Source organism: Lontra canadensis, unplaced genomic scaffold (assembly GCF_010015895.1).
Source record: "Lontra canadensis isolate GAN:19392208 unplaced genomic scaffold, GSC_riverotter_1.0 scaffold36, whole genome shotgun sequence".
NCBI lineage: Eukaryota > Metazoa > Chordata > Mammalia > Carnivora > Mustelidae > Lontra > Lontra canadensis.
The window spans coordinates 756,674-782,454 of NW_022631030.1; the positions used below are offsets into that span (position 1 = coordinate 756,674).

The window sequence follows — 25,781 nt, forward strand, 5'->3', positions numbered from 1 at the left end:
GAACTTTGCAAAAGAGCAGGCTGGTGAAACGTGCACATGAGCTACAGATTCCACGAGAAAGGGGGTGTCTGCAGATCCACAGCGAAGGTACAATCCTTCTCACACTTAACGCACCTGCCCCTACAGGAAAGCAGAGTCAGTGAGCTGATGGCGCAGGGATCCGTTTTAGGAGGAGGCAGAATTCACCGTGTTTTTTAAATGTCTAACATGAGAATCTGGGGAGCTGACCCATCGTAGGTCAGAGGGTGAATGAGAACTGAGGGACAACATGGACACCTGGAGTTCAGGGGAACACCCCGACAGTGGCTCTTCCTTGTCTAAAGCGTTCTAGTTCTTTCTGAGCGCCGGAGTCAAAATCTCTCAGCACCTTTCCCCACAAACCCTCAAACCACAGGGGGAGGATATGCACTAGAGTCAATAAGACGCCTTTAGGCTGTGGCTTCAGATGCATTTAGTAATTGATTAGGAGCCCTGTTTATGTGGATATTTTTGTTTTAGGGACATGTTTGGCATTCATCTTTCATCTCCCCCAAGGTGTGGCCCTGCTGGAGTCAGGGGCCCACCCACCACTTCTGGAAAGGGCAGCCTGCCCCTCACCTTTTAGCTCCTTGTTCCCTTTGAACCACCTGATGGTTGTGGCTGGTTTGCTGGCCATGGCGGTGCAGTTGACTTCAATCTCCTCGCCTTCCACCGCTGTGTCTTTCTGGATATCGATCATCAGGTTGCGTGGAGGGACTACAAATGAAACACAGAATCTATTTCTGCACATAGCCTTCTTTTCATTAGAAATTTGCACCACTGCTACCAAAAAGAGGAGACAACCAGTGGACAATCCTGATGGGATTTTAAAACGAACTGCCACCAGAGGGGAAAAAAGAAGTACAAAGACATCATTAAGAGTGTGAATTATGTCAAAGTGGTTAAGTGAGAATTTCTCTCCTAAAATTATCTTATAAAATGCCCAGCCTCCCACTCCTGAGTCATCAGTGACCAAGTTATAACAACAGTGGTATTAGTTACCATCGGTTATTAGAAAACTGACCGGAACGTAGATCTAAAAGTACGACAAGTACACGCTAGTGAATTTATCATCCTCACTGGGAAGGATCTAGAAGGACTCTCTGTCCTTGAACTCAACCCTTGGATTTCAATCTTCATATGAAAGATCTTGAAGATAATCACCAAATATTGAAAACTTAAGAGTCCCTTAAAAAAATTGCTCACCATAAGCACAAACAGAAAACTCGTGCTTTAGAACGAGTTCTGTTCAGTTGAAATTATCCATAAAGAACTGGGATACAATCATGACCTCTGACGGACGGCGTTGTAATAAAATCCACTGGATGGAAAGATGTGGTAAGGTAGGACATGCCAGTTAATTTGCATTAATTTTCCCATGTTCTGAAATCTAATGCTCCAGATTATAGAAAGCAAAGGTGAAAGAGACTATTAAGTGCCTGCAAGTCCATTTTATATGTCAGAAATAAAACCACTCTTCTTTAAGCATATTAAGCATATGGAATAAGATGGAATAAAATATTCGGGGGCTAAAGTGTGGAATATCAAATCCAGAGAAGGTAGGGTGATGGGGATGGTGAGAAAGCACGTTATCTTTTATGAAACCGAGCTGACAGCGAGACTTCACATCAGGTGCAACCTTACCACAAGACGGAGCTTCTTGAAATAAAAATCAGTAGGAATACGGAATTTGGCAGAGTGAATCTCAGACTATGTGCTCTGACCACCATGAATAAGCAAAGACAGCTCTGAGAGTTATGATTAATAAGTTTCTCAACTCAGAAGAGAAACAAGAAATTAAATATGTATAAACATGCCATCCTGATGATCAAGTTGAATAATATATCTCTGATACTGCTTCAATAAATTATGGGATTAAACCATGTATTTGGGATTTCCAACTGTTTGAGTCCAATGTAAAATTCTGTGCACAGGGAGACTTTTACGTTGACTTGAAGCACTTGAAAACTCCTACAGAGAACGATGGAAAAGAAAAAGGAAAAATGGCATGTTGCTTATGTTTCCCAGCAAGACTGTGTGTGTGTGTGTGTGTGTGTGTGTGTGTGTGTGTGTGTGTGTGGAGGGGTGACTATTAGAGCAAAAGCAGGCCCCTTCTTTGTTCCCCACGGAAAAGGAAAAGAACACATTTGCTCAAGTGGATGTGTTGCCAAAGTGATATGGCCCAAATGAGTAGTTAAACATGGCAAAGAACTACCCTCGCTTACATTTTAAAAAAATATATAAGCATAAAGAGAGATAGTCTAACATCCAATTTGGAGCTGCACATCTGCCAGTGTTTTAAGAGACACAGAAAGGCAGTGACAAAAGTAAATGGGGCGACTTTAGCTAGCTATTTCCTGAACGTAGATATTCTTGCCAGATGACAATCAGGATGGTTATAGATTTTCATCACGCACGCCTAGAGAGTTGATAGGGAATCCACACAGAGACTGGATGTTTTGGACCAACAGATACTACCAAATTCTGAGTGTGGTATCTATCGTAGGAATATAGAAACAAAATGCTATTGTTAGAGCGAATGTCAGAGGAAAAGATTGCCCAAGCCTGAAGAAAATCAGATCCCGGTGAGCTAGGAGGAAGAAAGTAAGAGGCAAGAGGATGAAATCACCAAAGAGTAAAAGACATAGGAATGCCACCTCCCCACAGCCCCCACATGGAGGAATCAAAGTCAGACAATAGTATTTCTATCAAGGTTCAGACAGAAGTAAAAGGAGAGTGATGGAAATCATTCTTGATGTTGGCATATGCCATGACGCCCAATGAGAAATGGGATTGAGTACAGTAACTGAGAAGTAATATGCAATTTAAGGAAATTCAAACTGAGTAGGGAAGACTCAGAGAAAGTGATCCTCTTTGGATAGGACAAAGAGGGCAATGGAGTCTGGCGGATTCCAGTCTGCTTGTGTAACTTTGGAGAAAAACCTTGCCGGTAGCTCTGTGGTAACCTGGGAATCTCGGCAGGAGGAGATGCCGGAGTCATTAAAGATTCCTGCACGCTCCACCATCAAGTCTCAATGGCACCCAGCCTCCCAACACGGGCTTTGCCAGGCATTTGTTTCTTGTGCGTTCCTGGGGCTCTTTCCTTCATTGTCTCCTTTCCCGAGCTGGGCCTGAAGACAGCTTAGCCCTCCTCATCACAGGCTTCCCCTAACCACCACTAGCTGCTCCTCTTCGGTGGTCTTTCTGTCTGTAAGATGGAGGCGGTTGTAGAGGGGACAGCACGTTCTTTCTGCATTAGCAATCACGACTGCCAGTTCAAAGGAAGGAGATGGAAAAGTGCACGTACAATTGAGGCCAGAGGAACGCCTGCCAGTGCCTCTAAGATGTTGTTTGGAGGCTCAGAGCCTGACCAGCAGCAAAGAGACCCTCTTTGTTTTGGATTACCTATTGGTTGGCATTGCTCATGCCGCTTCTTCCTCTCCTACAATAGACATGCCATCAAGTCCCCTGACCCTTCGGGGGACGCCTCTACCCATACTAGGTCCTCGGGTCATCTTCCCGAAGAGCTGACTGACATCATCTAACTTCACTTTGCTAAAGGGAACATGGGGACAACTTGCCACGTCTTGGACAACGGGACCAGTGCAGAAAAATAAAGAAGTTGTCGTTGAGAAGAGCATCCTGAGAAAGAGTTGAGTGACTTTATTCCAAGTCCACAGTGTTTTCAAGATTGTGGCCAGGATTTCTGACTTCACTAAGATGAGAAGAAGAAAACAGTTAAGGGTAGTGGGAACTGTGTGGTTTGCAAACCTAAAATCAAATTGAATTATGGGAGTCACAGTGGTTTGTTGATATTAGCTATAAAGGTGACTTCTCTGATTTTTTTTTTTTTTAAGCACAAAAAAGCTTTGGAAAATATAAACGAGGTGATTTAAATCTTTCTTAAAAAAAAAAAAAAAAAAAAAAAAAAGGGACCAGACAAGAAAAACTCCAAGTTTATTTTGGTCTATTAATTGTACCCCATTCTCCCTTCAACTCCACAATGCCTACTGTAATATAAAAGTGATTAGTAAAGTATAAAAATCCATTTGTGGGAAAAATGAATTAAAACCGCTACTAACCAGAGAATACACTTAAATGTGCTCTACTAAACAGACACATTTAGTAAAAACTGCCTGTGGCCGTTAAGGAAAATAACCAAAGATGTATGTATGGAGGTGCATACAGATGAAAACCTGAATGAAAATCACAGGGGGAAATACTAGAAAATAGCAAAGAAATGTCAAGGTTCTTCTTAGCTAACCTCAAATCTATAAGAGTGCTCATTATAAACATTACGCCTACAACATTAAAAAAAATCAGCAATATCAAGATGAGTCACACGTTAATTACAACAAAAGAGGAGTCTTAAAGCTGATCAGTATGTGAAATCTCACTCCAAAACCCTTTGAAATAATTAGGTTCTCCTGTTCCTGGAATCTTAAGAGTGAACACTAATCTTAGAAGGACAGGACTGTAATAATATTGCTGCTATTATCAGTAACTATATTTATCTTAAAGGGGTGTATTCTCTTTCTCATTACACTGTTTCCACGAATACTGGTATAAAGGGAGTTCTACACTATGATCTAGAGAAAAGAACAAAGTCACACAAGTGGAAGGAGTGAATGTAGTATCCTAAAAGGCACCCAAATGTGTGCAAAATACCATTGGCGAGTTTTCAGTTTTTACATGGATCTGATAATACACGTAACAGCAACTAACAAATAACCATCTCCACGTCTTACAATTATGCTGAAATTTTTGCTGAATTTTTCACACAACTAATAGACACACGCACTAAAGTGAGCATCTCCAACCTATCAAGAAGTTTGACAGCTGTGTAAGTATATACGGAGTCCTTTTCAGAGAACCATAGATAGAAACAAAGATGCTAATAGATCACTCTTCATTCATTAGAATATCTGAAAATTCTAAACCTTAGGAAGAAGGTTTGAATATAGGAGTATCAGTGGAAATTGTCAGATTTTGGAATATGAAAGACTCAAACACTGATGACAACAATTTCACTCCGTCAAAGACTCCTAGAGTCAATTCAATGGAAAGAATATTAAATGAATACATAATATCTGCAGAAAAAGCATCTCCCGGTATTACCCTCAAGTATGTTTAAGTTAATGCGTCTATACAATACAAGCAGGAACCTATTACTTCTAGAATAATCAGGCCTCCAGTAGGATTACAGGCATAAATGCCTCTCGAAAGTCTAGCGCTGTCAGGCTGACTCCCAAGCACTGGGTATATTCACCCAAACTGGCCCAATCCAGTGGGTCCGCGAACAAATGTACCTGATTCTGGAAACCCACAAGCAGTCACTGCTTGCCCATGGCCAGACGTACTCCTGAGGACAAAACATGTGCACCTTCAGGGAGAAGTCTCGAAAATGGCAGCATTTGGGATTTTACTGAAAACAACCCAGGCTCAAAGACACAAAGGTTGTGAGGCAGAACTGTAGGGTCTGTTTCAAAGCCTGTGGTTCTAGATTTGTACCATGTGCTTTGTAACCCAGGCGGGATGGCTCATCTCTCTTCTTATCATTTCTTCCCATGAAAGATAGTCAGGTAGACTATCTTTAGATGTAGAAAACACCCTAAAAACTATACTATCCCATTCCACTGCTGTAACTCTCGTGCAAAGGCCATAATCAATGATGGGTCTGAGGGCGGATGGTTGGCTATTGGAGTCACACGCTGCACATTGTTTTCAAATACTTCTGAACAACTACATGGACAGAAAACCTCAAGGCACACCTGCAAAACAGCAAAAGAAGTCATCCCAGCAAAACCTTTCACGCTTATTATTTCTTCAGGTTTAAGAGGGATTATGCTAAAATTAAAGCAGACACGTACATCTCAAAGTCATCTATCGTTCAACACAGACTCTATTAGAAATTGCAACAGGACTTCCCAAAATCAGTATTCCTCTTATCAAGAACATGTATGTAAGCACTAGGGACATGTTTTAGTTTAATGAATGAAGAATTATTTCCCCTTTTACAGCTGTGTTTAAACAGAGTAATGAGGCAGCAGCCCCATATGGACATCCATAAATACATGTATGTTCACACACACCAAGCAGAAACGTCCTTCATATTTATCTTTCCTCCTTAATCTTCATATCATTACACCGAAAAGCTGCACTCTGCCGCCACAAATAGACTTTGATGCATCGTCTTTCTGAAGGTGTAAATCAGAGATCTTGCCTCATGCCTTAGTGTACGTCCTTGAAAACTCGGTTTCAAAAACCCACATCAGCTGCTGTTATGTACTGGTGTACACATTTGTCTAAGAGGTGACTAATTCAGACCACCTTCAACACAGGGATATCTGCTGACTCCATCAAAATCTAAATATGGAAACTTAGCTATTGGAATTTTCCTGAAAATCACAACCTGGTGATCGTCACTGAAGACATACAACTCCCTCGAAGTGTCCTCAGCAGCCTGTCGACAGGCCTGGCTTATTATCAGCCTCCTCTCCCTAGAAGCTCTCAATTCTTTTATGTCCAATGGTTGTAATTTGTGGCAAAGTGTGTGTTCATGGGGTATGATTTTTACAGCATCATCTAGAGTAGAAGCAATACACAAGGCGGTGAGTAAAGCCAAAGATGAGATCAACGATATTAAATGTTGTAACGCAGAAGGAAAATTCATTAAGGGGACTGTATAAGTGAGCTCTGCCACAGGGTACAGTACTGATGTGGGAGCCCACCTCCTTTTCTCCTGCACAGAAGGAACAACAACAACAACAAAATCCTGGTCGTTCAGAAGCAATGACGTTTCATATGGTGAATGATTCATCTCAGGGCTCTAAATTCTCTGGATCTTTGCTTCTGAAGCTTGAGGGCTGAACCCAAGAGCAGGTGGGATCTATAAAGACTGCTGATTGCCATTCCTTAAAGTGTTTCGTAAAATAGGCTACTTTTAAAATTCAGCAACATGGGCAGCGATCCTTCCTACAACAGGTTTGAACAGCAAAATTCACCATTAGCCTCTTCCTTGCTGCTGGAAGCCGACAGGGAGTAAGGGCTCCCCCACTCCGTTTCCCAGGACACACCCCCACGCGTTCCTTACCCAGCACTGTGATTGTGGTGTAACTTTCCTGTGGCGGGTCAGTGTAGAGCTGGCAAAAGTATCTTCCTTCATCCGAAATTGAGACGTTTGTCAGCGACACTTTGAGTTCACTGCTAGAAAAATTCAGCAACTGAAACCTGCTGTCCTTCAAAGCTATGAAACAAAACACAGAGGTAGTGATTAGGAGGAAGACAACAGACCGTCCATTTTCCCTACCTAGGGCGGGGGTGGGGGAAGAGTTACGGGATTCAAAAGGCCGCGACGGAGAAGAAAAATGGAGCGAGTCTTTGTGCACCTGTTGGGTGCTTCTTCATACTTCCTGAATTACTATTTTGCGCTTCTGCAACAACCGCACGTAGACAAATAACCTTCTGCCAAAGGAAGCTGACACACACGGGGTCCTGTGGTATAGCCGCACGCCTGTGCGCACCCACACGCGCATGCGCACGCACACCCCTTGCTGTCCGTTACCAGCCCTGATTCGTAAATTGTTTCAGATTTTCTATCAGAGTTCGGTAAAATGAAAACAGAAGGAACGTGCAGGCTGCAGGCCCTGAAAAGTTCAGGCTTTTGAGTTGTCTCTAAAAATCTGAGGCCTTGCAAAAAAAGAAAAACTGGTTCCAAATTATAAAGATAAAAAAAAAATCATTATTAGTAATTTCAAAAACAAAATGGAAGTCATTAAAAAAAAAAAAAAAAACTTCACAGCGAAACAATCTAATTTAACTTGGATGCACCTTTGTATTTGGTTTGGTTGGAGGTGGAGCTGCCCAGAGTCCATGACCTCAGGCCTCCCAAAGCCTCAGACCTACCCGGCCTGCAGTTTTCTAATTACATTCAACTTCACAACAGGAAACATAGGAAAGCAGAGTCACCGCAAAAGTCAGGTATGTGAGCTTTTTATTAAATTCAAATATTCACTTTTAAAGTCCTTAATGTCATTTTTGGCAAAGGCTAGCTTTCATTCATAACGACCAAAATTCACTCTAAGAATGACCGGCCCCTCTTCTTTGACCTTCCTTCATCCATCCTCTGCAATGTTCCTTGGTTTTACCAACTCTTTCCCTAGTTCATGAATGTTCTGGGGCGTTGAGGAGAACGGGGACAAGCAGATGTGAAGGGTCATTCCTCGACATCTGCTTTGATTAGCCACCCATGCTCCCAAAGAGCCATTTTTTTGAAAGACTCTGACATGCATTTGAACCATTTCTGGGATATACAATTAAGTTCTGACAATTACCTACAGGGATATGACATTTGGTAAGATTTCAGCCCATGGTAACCTCTGTCTACCAGAGGTTACGGTGATAGGACATTTTGGACATTTTGGTTTTCTCTTTATAGGCACACATTGCCTTGGAAACTTCCATCTTCAAACCGAACAGACCACCCTTCAGAATGCTATATTTTCCTTGCCTTACCCTATTTGAGTTGTTTGTGTCAGCGAAGTATTTTGGACTCAATTGCAATTCACCTTGAATTACTACAATCAATTCCTATTGCAAAGTAAGACTGCTTTACTTTTAAAAGGGACCATTCAAGGATTCTATTAAGTAGAAAGATTATGATTGCATGTCTCTTCTTCCCTCTGAAGAATTGACTAAACTTTAAGCATCTAACATTAAATTTAGAAAAGGAGGCCTTGGCAATCTCTTTATCAAGACAACATGTAGGAAGAAAAAGTTGCCACCTAACGCTACGGAGATGGAAACTTACGCCTGAAGTCTCTGAAATAAATGGTCTGCCTGTTGGGATTCAGAAGCTGAATCACAGAGTCGTCGCTCTTATTGACTTTGCAGCTGATGGTTGCCACTTCTCCCTCGATCACTGTCACGTCTTTCGTGAACAAATTCTGTCCATCGCCTTAAAAAAAAAAAAGAGGGAGAAAAGAATTTCCATCAATTAAAATTTGGTTCATGGCTCAGTAAGAACGAGAGACAAAAAATGTCTTCCAAAATGGGCACCAAGGGCGACGCTGGTGTGGCTCCCATCTTCCTCCACCGTCCTTAAAGGGAGTCCGTTCACCCAGGGGCAAAATGCAACTAAGGCTGGGATCAACATGCTCTCAGAAGTCATGATGCCAACGTCCCGGCCTCCGCTATCTTGTACCCGTTGAGGAGTGCGTTGGAAAGGTACGGAAGGGTCAGAGAGTTGACTTTTCTAAGAAGCTGCCGCTCTCAGGGATAGAGTAGGGGAGAAGCATATACTCACCCTCAGCTCACATGCCCTTGAGCTAAGCTATTTGGTTGCCTCACAGGAAACTCTAGGGACCACTTAATAGGAGCAGAGAGGCAGCTCAGTAAATAATCTCATCTTCTTAGCGGATGTCGTCATTCTCAACGTATAGGCAGTTCAGCTGTTTACTGTGTGGGAGAGGGAGGACCTACCCAACTAGGACTGTCTGGAAGCCCAGTAAAATCCTGGGAAGGCTCCTAGTTCAATCTGTTACTCTGCTCTCAGAAACTCATGGCTTCACGACTCACCCAGAGCCCCAGGCGGTCCTGAGCCTTGCCCCTTCTGCCGATGGAGCCCCATCTAGCCATTTAGACTTTCTCTTTCAGAACTCCTCACCAAGTCAAGGCTTTCGGATTCACTGATAGAAGGCTCATCTCCACATCTGCTCTCACTTGTTGCTTCTGTGATTAGTGACAGGAGCCTCGGCCCCTCGTACATGTCCCATTTGATCCACAGCACAGGTAGGGGAAGAAGAGAATTCAACTGACGAGCAAAAGATGAAGTAATTGTTGAATGTCCTGTTCTGCACCAGCACAGCAGAGCATACAGAAATACAGGGCACTGTCCTGATCTTCCAGAAACCGCCAGGTGGGTGGAAATGGGTATCGAATCTGCACGTACGGAGTAAAAAGTATAGCATGGGCAATGGGTATGATGGTCGATCAGGAAGGGGAAGAAGATGATTGCTTTTTGGCCGTATTATTTCAAGTAAAGCATTTAAAGTCCCTGAACCAGTTTCTCATCTGCAAAATGGGGACAGTAATTCAAAGCCCTCTCAGAGAGCTGTCAGAAGGACTGAGGAAGGCAATAAATATAGATCATTTAGCACTGAGTCTAGCTTCCTATAAGACTGAATAAATGGTGGCTGCCATCATCCTCACCAACCTCTTTCTAGTCGTCAAATCCAAACATTACTAGGCAACTCCACGTGGTGAGTGGTGTGGATCTAAGAATGGAGTCTCCTGGTCCTTCTTCCCAAGCTTTCCAGGTGACTATAGATCAGGATGGTTCATTCATCCCCCCCACCAAAACAAACAAACAAACAAACAAACAAAAACAAAAGAAAAGCCCAAACCCCAACTTTGTCACAGTTAGAAACAAAGGTCAAAGATAAATACTATTGTGAGAGAGCGTGTGCATAGAGATGTAATTAGACGAAATGGAGGATTTCCACCTGCTATCGTAATTTCTGCTGAAGGATCCTTTTTTGGCAGGACACAGTGAGGAAGTGTGACAAGAGTGTCTGAGATGGCTTCAAGCCAAATCTACCTAGAAACAGGCCAGCCTCTGATAGAGGATTAGAAGGGAGGGAACTAGGGGATAAGGACAAAATTATTAGAGCCACAGACAAACAGAAATTCTTGGTGCTTGAGGAGCCAACCAACGTGAAACCCCAACCTTGAGGTCTCTGATGCAGGGAATTAACCTTGGTGTGAGCACACGGGCCCACTGGGCTTGTAGTGAAAGGGGAAATTTTCCCTAGTTTGATCCCGCAGCAAAGGCTTAGTGGGGTGAACAATGTTGTGGAATAACAACAAAGAGAAAAAGTGATCAAAAAAAAAAAAAATCAAACAAAAAAAACAATCCCAAGAAACAAAAACAAAAACAAAACCCACGAAGGAATGCTTCTTTTTCCCTCCGCAGATTTCTGTGACAAACCCAGAATTCAGAAGTCAGCTGGAGGGAGCAATGTATTCCCAGATTGGAGAAAAGAACAAGGAAAGGGGAATTCCTGCCAATCAAGCAAGCTTTTCAAGGTGTTTTTTCCTGGCCTTGGCAAAGGTATATACAGAAAGGACGATACCCTTATTTCCTCAGGGTAACCCAATCTGGTAAGAAAATTAAAGAAAAATTAAACCGCACGATTCCAGTGTTGCATCGGTCTGAAGTCACGGGACTTGCTCTAAGGCGACTAGAATACCAAATGGGGTCTACTGGGTTGCGGAAGAGAGTTCTCCTATCTAAAGAAGTCTGTTACCAACATAAATAAGAATCTCCCACTTCTAAAAGGAACCCATAGAGGGGTGCCTGGGTAGCTCAGTGGGTTAAAGCCTCTGCCTTAGGCTCAGGTCATGATCCCGGGACCCTGGGATCAAACCCCGCATTGGGCTCTGCTCAGCAGGGAGCCTGCTTCCCTTCCTCTCTCTCTGCCTGCCTCTTCTGCCTTCCTGTGATCTCTGTCTGTCAAATAAATAAATAAAATCTTAAAAAATAAATAAATAAAAGGAACCCATAAAAAGACTGCCCGGGGACAGGCCTCAGTCCCTTCAACATCAACCACCTTACAGGTCCTGACCACCATCTTGGGGGGTACTGGAACTTAAAGCCAGTTACAATTCCACTAGACCCTAATAAGATGCTTTCTGTAGAACTATACATTTTAGTGTCAGTCCTTCCTCGGAATGCTGGTGTATTCTCTCTGAGTACCATCCAGACCCCCATTAAGGCTCTCAGACATTAGCAGAGGAGACGGGAGACAAAGAGGAGGAGACTATGATCCTATGTTTTACGCAATTAAGGTAATAAAACAGGGTTGTTGCTTGTTAAAAAGTGTACACATTCTTAATTACTGTTTATAATTAGGTAACATAAGACCGGATCACTTTGGTGTGTTATTATGAAGTCCTTCAGGTAAAATTTTTGCCATCTGCACATTTTTGCCCTCGTGTGCTCTGCCGCACGATGGGCTCTGCAAATCCGTGGTGGTATCATCTTTGTTACCGTATTATTTGTTGAAATTGCTAAAGCCAACCTCAAATCCGATGTCTCAGAAAATGACAGCTCCTTGCTACGTTAACATGGTTATAATACTAATGCTAAAAAAATCACAAGCGATAATGAAGTATTTTGCTGAAAGAGATCAGAGTGCCTTGGCTGATGGTGGTGGCCCGAGAATGTCACTGTAAAAATCACCAATAAATTACACGGGTCAGCTGGACAGCAGTTACATTAAACAGAGCTCCATACTTCGAGGCGCCATAGGACGGTTGCGATGGAATAATAATGACCTATTTATTTGAGGCGCCGGATGTGAATGACAGTGATGAAAATACGATTTGTATGTCAGTACTCTTAACTGCCTGAAGCCTTGCTGTAAAAATAATTTCTGCTCACATCCTCAAATATTTCTTCCAAACAGAAGGGTGCACTGTGACTTGATAAATTTCCCCTTGAAATAGATATCATGACAATTAGGTTGTTATAGAACAACTTGATGTGTAGCAGAAGGGTACAAACAGGCCACGTAGGGGCCTTTCTTAAATAATCCGTTTAAGAAAAACCTTCCTGATTTTCTAAAACTCAATTAGCAGATATACTGTCAAGGCAGAAACAGCACATGTTCTGGGCAAGAGAAATCAAGTAGGTACAACATACCGTAGCCATGAAATAAGGCTGTTAACAGCAAGGTAATTTATTTTAAGGGCGGAACAATGTCTGACAAGTATAGACATTTTTGACTGCTAATTGGTGTATATGGGTGAGGTTTAAGAGACAGAATCAAACTGGATTTTTATTTATATCAGCAATTGTATTCCCTACAACTTTCCAATTTGCCCCCCAATTTCTAAAAATACAACTCTGGCACTGGTGAGGCCAGCAAGTCTCCCGCGGTAAACTAGAAGCTGCTAGGACATTTATCACAAGACAGAGAAAGCATATTGTCTAAGGAAAAAAAAAAAATTCTATGATCAGTAAAGACCATTGCAGCCGAATGGGTTAGGGCTGGAGTGGGGGTGGGGGTGCCACGGGCTCATCTGTCCCCTATTCATTCAGTCTTCAACAGGCTTATTAACTCATGGATTCTTTCCTGAAACCTCATTTGGTTACAAACTATTTCTAAGGTTATTACACACAACACTAGCACCGACGGGCATCTCCCTCATCCATGATATGGCCGCCTGAAGAGGGTGATGGGGCAGATCTTAGAGCCTGACGCTAGAATGAGAAGCAGGGGAGCGCCTGGGTGGCTCAGTGGGTTAGAGCCTCTGCCTTTGGCTCCGGTAATGATGTCAGGGTCCTGGGATCGAGCCCCACATCGGGCTTTCTGCTCAGTGGGGAGCCTGCTTCCCCCTCTCTCTCTGCCTGCCTCTCTGTCTACTTGTGATCTCTGTCTGTCAAATAAATAAACAAAAAAATCTTAAAAAAAAATAGAATGAGAAGCAGGGAAGGGAGCAAACGTTTCTCCAGGGCTGGGCACTGAGCTGGCTGCTTTGCACATGTTTCCCTCTCAACTCCTGGAGTTTTCAATACCCCCACTTTAAAGGTGAAGAACCGGAGACCCAGAGAAGTTCAAACAAGTTGCCTCGTGTAATTCAGCTAAGTGCCGGGGCCGGTGTTTGAACCCAGTTCCGTCAGCTTCCTCTGGCCCATACAGTTTGTACTTTTCACAGAGCCAAACTCAGGCTCTGCTGCCAGGGTTCTAGTGGCTCTGCCTTGGAGAATTTACTTGTTTTTAAAGAGGGTTATTTCCCTACGAGCAACCTCTGATTTTTTTTTTTTAATTTCCATAACTTATCCAGAACACAATTACGTACTTGAAGATGAGAGAGAGAGTGTCCTGACTGTAAAGCACCTTGTTTACTACGGCGTCTTCTGCTCGGCACTCAGCACACTTTGCCCCTGGAGAATGCCTTCATTACCAGCGCATGGCGGCCACTTGCCAGCACAGGGAGCTCGCCCCCGCGGCCTGGCTGCTAATAAAGAAAGCACTTCATTTACACCAGGGGAGTCTCTCCAGTCAAGTCCATAATAAAAGGGCAAGTCATAGTTAGAACAGAATTTGGTTTATACTATGGCAACTATGTAAACACAGATGACTCTTAACTGGGAAGACAGTTTGCCCAGAGAAAGAGCAAATAAAGTCCTTTGACCTACTCCTTTAGTAGCAAAATCATATTAAGGCTGTATGGAAGATCGAACCTAGCATGAAATTGGCACAGTCAGGTTGTCTAAACAGGCAAAAGTTGAACCAAAAATACAGAATGCAAAAACAAAACAAAACAACAACAACAATAACAAAACCCCCCCAAAATGAACAAACCCTGCCAATGATCAATGTAGTCATTAACTCCAAAGAGCCACCCTTGTTCTTGAAACTTTGCACTAATTAAAGGCTCAGGAATATTAATTCTTCCCCTCCAAGAGATATCTAAGTTTAGACTTTGCAAAGAGTCAAAACACTTGTTTTTGAAAACCTTATTATTGGGGCACCAGGGTGGCTCAGTCAGTTAAGCATCTGCCTTCGGCTCAGGTCATGATCTCAGGTCCTGGGTTTGAGCCCAGCAAGAGACTGCTTCTCCCTTCTACCTCTGCTTGTTCTCTCTCTCTCCCTCTGTCAAATAAATAAACAAGATCTTAAAAAAAAAAAAAAAAAGAAAGAAAGAAAGAAAAGAAAACCTTATTTTCTATTGGTCTGTGAGCCCTCTGTGTCTTAAAGTTTCAAATGGCTTTGCCCCACTTCTGTCGGTGGGGTCCCCACTTTTATAATGTTTGGTATATGCCCAACTTGAAAGAACCACACTTGCCCCCGACCTGATTAAAACCATCACCAAGAGAGGCCCCATGATTCCTGCTAACACTTCTGAGAGCTAGCACTAGAAATGAGTATGGTTCAGGAAAAGAAAAAAAAAAATTAAGATTCTGTCGAAACCCAAAGGGAAAAAATCTTTCAAGCTGTGTGTGTTCCCCCAAGTCAACGTAAACACAGTGTTCACTACAAATCATTAACAAAGCCATTAAGATTTGATTTCTATCTGAGCAATTATTTTGTACAGCATATTTTGTACATTTCCTTTAAAAGACTCAATCCTATCTTTCAATTCATTAAACTGTTCCTTGCATTTATAACATTTTATATCAAATCAGAAACCTATTTGAATTAATAAGAATTACAGTAAAAGTAATTTGAAAATAAATTATTTGAAGTTCAAGCCACGAAGGCTTTTGATGAAAGAGTTTAGTCCCATTTAAATATTACAGTAATGTTTTTAGTCATCCAAGGTGCAGAGAAGAGACCGTGAGAACCAGCATCCAAAAAAGATAAGCCCATCAACGTGCATTAAGGTTAAGGGCAAGACCACTTCAACATAAATAGAACTCTTTATTTCAAAGAGAGGCGATACTTCAATCCTTTGTGAATACTTGAGTATTTATGTAAAAATCAAAGGCATTCAATCTGTCTGCTGTTTACAAAGCTTGTCTTCACCTTTTTGATCGCCATCCGTGTTTGGCTATCCCGAACAGTTAAGTCGAATGTTCCAAGGACTGCCTACTCAGTGGTCCAAATGATTACCAGTGCGAACCCTGAAGCTCATAGAGTTTGGAGTTAAAATAAACTAAACTGACTCCCCAAATAACCGAATGGGCAAGATGATGTGACATCGACCAAAGCATGTCATTTGCGTCACCTTCTTTTTCGCAAAACCCTTATGAAATCAAAGGTCAGCAGAACTGAAAGGAAGCTCTCAGAAGAACACTCCCATTTCGTAGACGAAGGTACTAGGGCTCAGGGAGGGGAAACAGCCGGTCATGTGGCAAGCTCGAGGCCCAGGCAAAAGCAGAGGCCACATCTCCCATTAGGCCACCAACGTATTTCTACTCTTGGCAATTTCTGAATAACACTTATTGGTTTGTTTCTAAATACAAAAGCAATATATGCTCGAGGTTTTTGTTTTGTTTTGAACCTTTGTTTTACATGTAGTATTTGGAATACCGTATCCTATAGTATGGAGATGGTCAGGATCTCACCAAGAATCTCCTGTAATATAATTATTGTTGTGTCACTTGAGCTTATGGAAGGAAAAAAAATTACTGAATTTAATCTAATCTCCTTTTATAATCAGTAAAAGGTGAGGCAAATTTTTGAGCGGCAAGTTAAAGAGTAATCTTCCTCACTGCTGGTTTTTTCTTCAATTAAAATTGTTGATTTCCCCTGAATATAAAACAAAAAAATATCATCTGACACAACATTAAGCTATTCATGAATATTCTGTATACACATTCTTGTTTAGTTGACTAATGGCAAATTAACGTTCTCTATTTTAGCTTAAACACATACTATAGGTATGTTTGATTAGCATTGAATTCCAAAAGCTGATTACTATGCATGCTTTGATTATGTAATTACATAATAGAGTATAATGGCTCCTTTGGAGTCATTATGATCTATATGGCAAATATGTTTCAGTTTTGCTATAGTTTAAATACACGTTGAGATGACAGCTCATAACAAGGCTCCACTTTTCAGTCTTATCAGCTAAATGGGCATCTCCCCATTCATCCCAACATCTCCTTGACACCAATTAAAGCCCTATTGTGTCAGGCTGCACACACTCTGAGAAATCCCCTTTGTTTTCTTGGCATTCAAAAAAGGACATTCATTTTAAAGGCTGTATTAAGCAAAAGGCCTGGGTTGGTTGTTGTTGTTGTTGTTGTTTTTTCAAAGAGGCTGAAATCCCATCTTTCATCCAACCTTTGAAAGGTCTGCAGGAAATCACATCTAGTTCATCAATCACTTCTCAGACAACCACAAGGGGGTTAAAGATGGAATTTCACCTTTAACTCCAAAATGCACATGAAGGGGGACCAGCCAAGAATATTGATGCTTATGGCGGTGGTTGGCCACAATGCATTCAGCTTAGGGTCTAACCGAACTTCAACCACACCAAGTTATACAAAGGTCCAGTTTTGCAAATCTCAGGCCTTGCAAATCCTTTATATTTTGAAGCTCCCTTTGGAAGGGGTAGTATAAAACAGCACCGCCAGATTTTACAGCTCCAAGCCTAGTTTTTGGTGGATTTAAGGCCAACAAATTTACCTATTGAATAGATTTTTGATAATTCCGCCATCAACTTGGAAACTGGAAAGCAGTCAGGTTTTAAAATGGGACAAACGTTATTGTAAAGAATTATGTAAAGTTTCTCTTGTCCCCATGAAATCCTTTAATCTTGCACTACTTCGTTTGCAAGAAGAGCTATTTCTGCTTTTCTCTTCTAAGGGAATGATCCCTTACACCATGCCAAACCAAAGGTGACCGGAGTCTTAACTTGAAAGACTAATAACCATCAAGCTGTTTTTACCTTTAGGTCTATTGGTTTTCGACATTAGGGCTGAGGAACTGAGGTCAAGCACAGTCCATCTGGTATTTACATATGGGATAAGAATCTCTTTTGTGAAAGGGAACATTGATTAGAAGTGTGAAAACTCTTTGCAAGGAAGATTGGGACAAAAGAAAGTAGTTCTAGCATCTGTGCCTGTTCTATTTCAATTGTAACCATCACAGGAGCTGCTCTGCCTTGAAAAGACTGAGCTCAATAGGACTTTTTAATCAGAGCCCCCAGCACCAAAGGGGCCAAGCCATTATGATGCTTAAGGTCCAAGCTGCCAGATCTCATAAAATGTGGAGGCACAATCCCCTCCATGAGAATGTGTGTTGGGACTGATACCTATCCATTAAAGATGAACCAGCTTTTTCACTAAATTTCACCTGTCAAGAAAGCAAAGGACAATACAAGAAATGAGTATACAGATAAACTATGCGAGATAATAATAATAATCACTGAATCCTTTGGCTCTTCACATGGAAAAGTGAAAATCCTAGACTTTTTTTCTCCATTAACTTATTTTCATAGCCAGACAGATTTTGTGGCTTTTTGTGGATCAAAAAGATGGCATCTTTTTTTGGAGGGAGGAAAGCCTAGCCTTGAAGAAAAACTCCTTCCGGAGGACAGGTTTTGTGAGAATTAAAAAAGAAGTCCCCAGAGTGGAAAAGTCACTTTTATTTGCTGCCAGGATGGCATTCAAATCACCTTGCTGAAGAGTCCTTTATACTTGGTAAATCTGCTTAGGGAGGGGCTCTTGGGAGAAAAGGGGGGCTCTTAAAAAAATATTCATAAAAAACAAACAAACAAACAAAAACAACAAGCCACCATCATCCAACTTGGACTTTGGAGGAGTACAATCTGAAGACCGAGGCTCTTATAAAAATAATTGTGTTGGCAAAGCAAGTAGATTCTTCTCAATGGATTTGATTCTGTGATGCTCGTTTATGGCAAAAGAAGAATAAAAGAACAGTTTCAGACTGAGCTGCTCCTAGTAGCAATTCAAGGGCGGGTGGTATCCCAGCATTTCAAAATAGATCATTTCTCTTAGACAGAATGTGCTGAAGGCCAATTGTTGATCTTGTGTATCAACCGCTTTGTAATGAACTGACGATATGAGATTATATTCCTGGGGATATATCGAATGACGACTTTGTAGAGTGAGAGCCAGCCGTGTAAAATTGCCCTACCTGTGCGCATGGGCTACTGGGGAAGAAAGTCACATTCTAAGAGGGAGGAATCCTGTAGGCAGAAGCTGGGATCTGACAAACCGCAAGGCTCGCACACCCTCCAACACAGCACTCCTGTGTCCCCAAGTCAGCTCAGGCCTAGGGTAACGGAAATTGACAACTGTAATTCACAAATAGAGCTACCCACTTCTCCCAAACCACAGGCTGCTCATAACTAAAGATTTACATGATTAAAACTCAAAATACATACTGATATATTTGGGAAACCGCAAAGGAAGATACAAATATTAGGTTCTATTATTCCTAAGAAGACTTAAGGCAACTTGGACTTCTCTTTCAACCCAGAAGACCTATTAGCAGCCAAACCATTTATAATATTATACATCGCAGCAGCCTCCGGCGAGCTATCACCCTGTAAGAAAAATAAAATGTTGCCTTTTTTCCTAACCAAATGAAAAATCTAGGATTTCAAGGCTATGGGGATGTGGTTGCTTTTCTGTAAGTGACACTTGTCAATGCCCCTAAGTCGTAAGCTGATTAGAGATGGAGATTGTTTACAATAGTTGCTGTTACTAACTGCTCCTCTGTAAAGTTCTTTAAATTGAATTTCCTCAGAATCCCTATCTCAAGTCTCAATGGGAAGGGCCCATGTGTTCCCTTATTTGTTATACTTGGATTTTAAGTACCTAATTTAATATCATTTTCCCTTTGATAAGAGGTACCATGATTAAACTGAGGTCACTTTTCTCTTGAACTCACTAAAAACTGATTCCTTTTTTTTTTTTTCCTTCACATTTGCCTCCAGGATGTCAAAAGACTAACAATAAGTATAAGATATTTAAAATAACAAGGCTATAACATGTAACGATAATTGCTACACACAGGGAAGAAAAGGAAAGGGACTGCTTTTCTCCCAGTCCCAGGGCAAGAGAAACAAATTATTTCTTCTCCAAAGTGTTCATTATTATTTAATTTTTTTTTTTTTTTTAATATCCAGAAAACTCCCACTATTCCTGGAGGGGGTATTATTTTAATCACCTGCATGGTAACAACAGCTTATATATTTTTTTTTTTTTAAAGATTTTATTTATTTATTTGACAGACAGAGATCACAAGTAGGCAGAGAGGCAAACAGAGAGAGAGGAGGAAGCAGGCTTCCCCGCCGAGCAGAGAGCCCAATGTGGGGCTCGATCCCAGGACCCTGGGATCATGACCCGAGCCGAAGGCAGCGGCTTAACCCACTGAGCCACCCAGGCGCCGCAACAGCTTATATATTTTTAAAATGTTTTCTATGTGCCAGACACTATGCTTTACATTATCTCATTTAACCCTCAACAATCCTAGGGGGTTCATCATTTTACTATTGCCCCCATTATACAGACAAGGAAACTGATTTAGGGAAGTTGATTAAGTGGCTGGAACCAGTACCTGAACCCATGCCTATTTAACTCTAGATCTTGGGGCACCTGGGTGGCTCAGTAGGTTAAGCCTGTGCCTTCAGCTCAGGTCATGATCTCAGGGTCCTGGGATCGAGCCCTGCATGGGGCTCTCTGCTCATCGGGGAGCCTGCTCCCCCACCCCCTTCTCTGCCTGCCTCTCTGCCTACTTGTGATCTCTCTCTCTGTCAAATAAATAAATAACATCTTTAAAAAAATAACTCTAGATCTGGTGTTATTAACAATTACACGATATTAATGAGGCTTTATGATGCCAAAGTGCAGAGGGGAAGTGCTGGAAGGATCTACTGTACCTCATTTATATGATTTAGGAATAAAGCTAAAGTCATACCCTTAGCACATAAGGGAACGTGAAACCCACCAGCAATCGCATGTTCTAATAGGCGACCCTGGAAAAAATCCACTCTCTAACCAGAGTCCAGACACCGGCCCTTCAGTGTTTAGAGGGAAGATGTCTGTTCTGCTGAATGATCCGAACTCAAAGGCAGCTTAACTGCAAGTTCAAGCATTTACAGTATCTGCTTCAAGGGTGTTCATTAGTATTGACAACCTACGTGACTGAAATTTGGCTGTAATAGCAAGTCTCTTTCTACGTCTCATCGTTCATTTTTCCTGCCAACAAGAGCCACTGAAAACCTTCCAAATTTAAAGCTTAGAGCCGACAGGACAAGCAAGTGAGGATATCAGTTGGAACACATCAGATATGGACTCAGAAAGAATGTCAGCTTCAACTGACATTACTAGAGAAACAGAAAACGAGGGAACGGGAGGGATCGAGGTTTCAGATTCTCATTCTAGAGAGTCCTCCGAGTGTGTGTAATATGGTTTGTGCAAGAAAACAGTTGTAAACCCATGATAATCATCATGCTGAATAATGCTGCAACGTTCAACTTACTCACATCTCCTACCAGGAAGCCAAGTAGCTTTGGACTATCATAGGAAATGACAATTTCTTAGCTGGAAAATCGGGGTCCGTGACTAAGGCCCTTATTGGTGAGTTATTCCCTCTACCATTTGTCAGTCATAAAGCAAGTGGTGGGTTTTTTTTTTAACCTCTGGGCTCTTGAGCTGCTGGTGCCAGCTGAGTCTGGAAAGAAGCGTTCGAGTAAGCAAGCTCCTTACAGGTCAGAGTTTGATGAAGGGATTGTATATGGAGTGGGGCCAAAAGAATTCCAGAATCTATTTTTCATGACTCTCGAGTTCTTCATGCAAAGCCTGTGTGAGTCAGATACGCGCTCTAACTATCTAAATTGGCACTGTTATAAAAAATAACTTGATTAGTATCATTGGAGTGTGGGCTGCTGATTAATCACTGAAATTAGAGGCAAGTGATAAGGACATGTGCTTCGTCCTTCCCTCATAAGGGGACCTCTGAGGAGAAATGAGACCACTGGACTTGGGAGAACAGGAGTTCTGAGCGTACTGGTGATGGACAAACTGGACAAACTCTGAGTCTGTTTTTATATTTTAGAAAGGGTAAGCGGTAGCTTTCTCCGGGGTTATTATGAGAATCAAGTGAAGAAATGAGTATTACCATTTTTTTAATTCTGAAAATGCTAAACAAAATGCAATCTTCTCCTCTACCAACTTCTTCCTTAGCATCATCACTATTTCCATGCAGCCTCTGTCTAGATAATCAGGATCTTCTTCTGATCGCCCATAATCTGTGGAATTTTTCCCATTTCAGAGCTTTAGCTATTATTCATTTCAAGGCTAACTTTTTAAAAAGCACAGAGTAAATTAAAAACATCTCCATCACATATGTTAAATTGCCAACTAAAACCATCGCGAGTGAGAAAAGTAGAAGGTGACCCGCGGAGGTGGTAAGCAGAGGCCTGGACATCTGGAATTAGGCTCGGTTTACAAGGTGAAAAATGTGCCTCGTATTCTGGTTTCCCCCGTCTAACCAGAGCACCACACTAAGTTCCGAGAACAATCTCCTCGTCCCCAGAATGTGAAGGGTCACCAGTGACAGGTTACACACCATCCTTGGTTGAAAACCTCCAGAATCACTACCTCAGATCCCCGACTTGCATCCCGAGGGAATGGAACATTCCACAAAAGTGAGTTTTCTGTGCACCTGGATCTCTACATGCCCAAATCCAAAGGAAATGAAACAAAAGCAATTTCCAAAGAGCTCACTGACGTCCCCATTCTCTTTGTCCTATGCTTCTTATATGGAGAAGATCGTATGAGTTAATGGAATATGTGGGAGTATCAGGCCTTTCTCTTAAAGAATCTCAGCCGGTGAGGCTCGTGTGTGTCCTCCGTTGCTTCCCTCCAGTGCCGGCTGTCACTTCTTGCAGATAATTCTTTCCTTTATTATTAAGTGCAAGAGCTTTGTGAAAGCCACTGGTGTTGAGACCTTTCCTGCTTATTAATGAGTTGCCGGGTGTGTCCGGGATATCTGAGGTCTCTAGAAACCTAACCTTCAACTAAGTGGTGTGCTACTGTGCATGAAGGGGTGTGATCCCCCCTGCTCTTCATGTGACACTGGAGGAAAGAAAAGTGCCTAGACAAAATGAATAATATTTGGTTTAGTTTGACAATTACACTTGGACGCTAATAGAGATTCTTAGGTAAAAATAGACCTTTGGATGTGGGAAGCAAATCAATAGAAAACTCAGTGACTGACACTAGTTATGGACATTAATTTCTTAGAGTATTATTATTTGATCAAAACTACCCATTACTGTTCTATTTATAAAGGCAGGGAAACTGCCCATGGAGGAATCCCCACTTGTCCTACAGGATCCAGCTCTAAGTCATTAGCTTTCTCTTTGAAACCTTGATGCCTCTGTCCCCAGTTTTCTTAGGCTTCTGGCTCATGGTGCCTTGCCTGGTGTCAGCCCCCATGACACAGAATAGTTCTGTGATCGCTTGTTTATAGGGTGGTTTCCTTCTTTTGATTTTGATCTGGGTTCAATCAATCAATCACTGGGTTCACCAGCGGGGCTGGTGCTGTCACTTATTAGCTAGACTCTAGAAAAGTTCCTTCAGCTCTCTAAATCTTAGGTTTCTCACATATAAAATGGGCATAAAAATACCTCTCTCACGAGGTTATTTTGAGAGCCAGATGGGACAATCTGGATGCATGAGACTTGACACACTGACCTTGTGTCCACAACCTGGGCTCCTCCTTCTCTCTCCTTCCTCACCGTTGTATCTCCGAAGCCCAACACGGTGTCAGCTTACAGAGCAAACGCTCAATGAAAGCCTTTGGACAAAGGTACCAAGGAAGGGCTGTTTTAAGATCTACATAGGCCCTCAGCACGCTCATGAAAATATATTAAATTGTACCCATGTCTCACATTAACTATAATTTTGAATTAAAGATTGCAAGTGATTCCTATATTTTGGCATTTGAAATGATCATTCCAACTGCACCTTTCATTCTGAAGCCAACAATTCTCCTTTCCGTGGTTCAGGCATTTTCACAAGACTCTTGGAAAGAAACAGGCCCTAGTACCATGTCTGGAAGTGCTCAATGGGGAAAAGAGCCCAGCTTCCAGAAGTTCCTGATGTTGAGGGAGATAGTCACGTGCACGCACCAGGGCCACATGATGTGGCAAGGCAGAAGAATTCTGTTGTGCTCTGGGAGCCTGGAGGAGGGAGGAACCGCTCCTTCAGGCTGGGGGTACGGGTCCTAGGGCGGGGAAGAGGAGAAATTTGAAAGAAGGATCATGGCACGTTTAGAACCAAGGGAAGAGTGTAGTGTGCTCTGAAAAGTGGGAGGAAGGGATGCTTTCTGGAAAGGTGATTGGGTCCAGATATTGAAGGACATGGTATGCCAGGCTAGGGAATTTGCACTTTATCTTGTAATTAATAGGGAGCTATTAAGCGATTTTAATCCAGGAGATGATATGATCACACCTGTGTTTTGAAAGATAATGTCTGTGTGGAGACGGAGGGTAGAGTGGAGGCAGGGCAAGGGCTGGAGCCAAGATCAGTTAAGAGACTTCTGCCAGAGTACTCACAGCTGATAAGAGCCAGTAAGGGAGTATGGAGAGGACAGCAGAGCCCAGGTTGGAGGAATAAGAGTGAGGAGTCGAGAACATTCGAGGTTAGGCCGGTGGGCTTTGCCATCAGTAGGTTTTCAGTTCTGCAAAGGCGGCTGAGCGTTCCCGTGTCACCTCCACTAAACTCCAGTTAACGCTCAGCGGTCTTCTAAGGAAAGACTGGCACAGATCTACCTTCAGAAAGTAGTCAGAAGGCAGAGCGTACGCGCAACCTCCTCATCACTGCTGCTGCTCACTGCCGAGATGGGTTTTCATAGCCCTCGCTGGTGTCAAAAAATATAACGAGGAAGCCCGTGCAGCCCCTACTGCCGGCCCCACTAGAGCCTTGCTATTCAGTGTGGCACACCAGCAATTTTGAAAATCCCCGGGATGTTATTAAAAATGCAGAATCGCAAAGTCATACCAGACTCACTGAGTGACAATCTGCATTTTAACAAGAGACTCAGATCATTCCCGTGCACAGTCTGAGGAGCTCTGGCCTGGAGCCCAGCCATTCTAATTGTGCCCTGATACCGCGTACGCCAACACGAGACTGTTGGCTGACCCAAGGAAGATCTTAGAACGGGGTGTGTTCCTAGACAACTTGTTTCAAGGAAACTGGTGTCTCCATGAGTCATGGGATAAAGAAGGTCAGGAATCACCACCAAGTGAGGTCAGTCTCCAGGGAGAACCCTGGCTTGCAATTTCCCCTTCAAAAAAGGATTTTGAAAAAATTCAAGTCTGCATGAAGATAAATTGGCGTGGATCCTTCTTCAAGTCATCAAGAACTAGAACATGGCGTTTCTCCTCGTGTTTCATAGAGCAACCAGTTCACAAATGAGAAAGCCTTTCCCCAAAGCAGCTAGCTGACCGCAACCAAAGCCAAGAGCTTATTCTGCGTTCCACTGCAAAAACTACTCTAGCCGGCCTGCTCCCGCCTAGAGAAAAGGTTTGTCGGTTCCCACGCGGGACCTGCCGAATTTCTGCGCCTCTGGTTTTACTGGTACTGTATGTTGTGTGCTCACGGGTATTGAGCCGGCGGAGACAAAACAACAAACAGGGAAATAAAGCAAGTGGTCCAGAATGAAAGCCGCAAAGAGGCTGCTGAGGTTTGCTCCGGAAAGTGATGAAATTCAACTATATGATGTCGAAGGGAGGAAAAAAAAAATAATAAAGGCTCGACTTCCCATTATGGCAGGCATTTTCACTCTGCATCTGGTAGATAAAATTTGCTGCAAAATACAGGTAATGACACAAACAGAAGTTTAAGAGAAATAATAAGAGCCCGAAGCAGGAGGCAGAAAGAAGCAGGCAGAGAAGGAGCCTCGTAGAATGCGCAGGGGAAGAGAAGGTAAAGCACAGTTTCACTTCTCCGTGGCCTCCTAATGAATAACCACGCATCAGCCTGGACCAGGGGTGGAGGGGCAGGGGGCGCAGGGCGGGGGGCTTGTTTTTGGAGGCCAGCGTGAATGTGCCCTGCTACCCGGCCCAGCCTAGCCACATCTTCAGCAGCTGCTTACAGGAGCAAAGCAGGGCAGGGTTCACCTAAGAGTAAGAACCTCAGGTTGGGGGCGTTTTTCCTATTACTCTGAAACTTTACATACCCAGAATCTCAACCCATGTGTCAGTTTCCTAGCAAACCTACACATACATACATCATACATATATACACACACACACACACACACACA

At 42.6% G+C, this 25,781-nt stretch overlaps 1 protein-coding gene and 1 long non-coding RNA gene across 7 annotated transcripts in view; one reads left to right on the forward strand and one right to left on the reverse strand.

The window, feature by feature from the left end:
* Positions 1 to 25,781, reverse strand: part of CADM1 (cell adhesion molecule 1) — a 321,984-nt gene that overhangs the window by 53,648 nt on the left and 242,555 nt on the right. For all 6 annotated transcript variants that reach the window (XM_032868543.1, XM_032868547.1, XM_032868546.1 and 3 more), the window contains exons 2-4: positions 8,828 to 8,974; positions 7,112 to 7,264; positions 598 to 735 (exon numbers count right to left, since the gene is read on the reverse strand). In XM_032868543.1, the coding sequence (XP_032724434.1) occupies positions 598 to 735; positions 7,112 to 7,264; positions 8,828 to 8,974 (438 nt within the window). The remainder of the gene's footprint in view (positions 1 to 597; positions 736 to 7,111; positions 7,265 to 8,827; positions 8,975 to 25,781) is intronic.
* On the forward strand, positions 9,594 to 14,151 carry LOC116874139. The gene is made up of 3 exons (XR_004383939.1): positions 9,594 to 9,934; positions 10,991 to 11,128; positions 13,867 to 14,151. It is a non-coding gene; the product is annotated as an uncharacterized LOC116874139 (long non-coding RNA).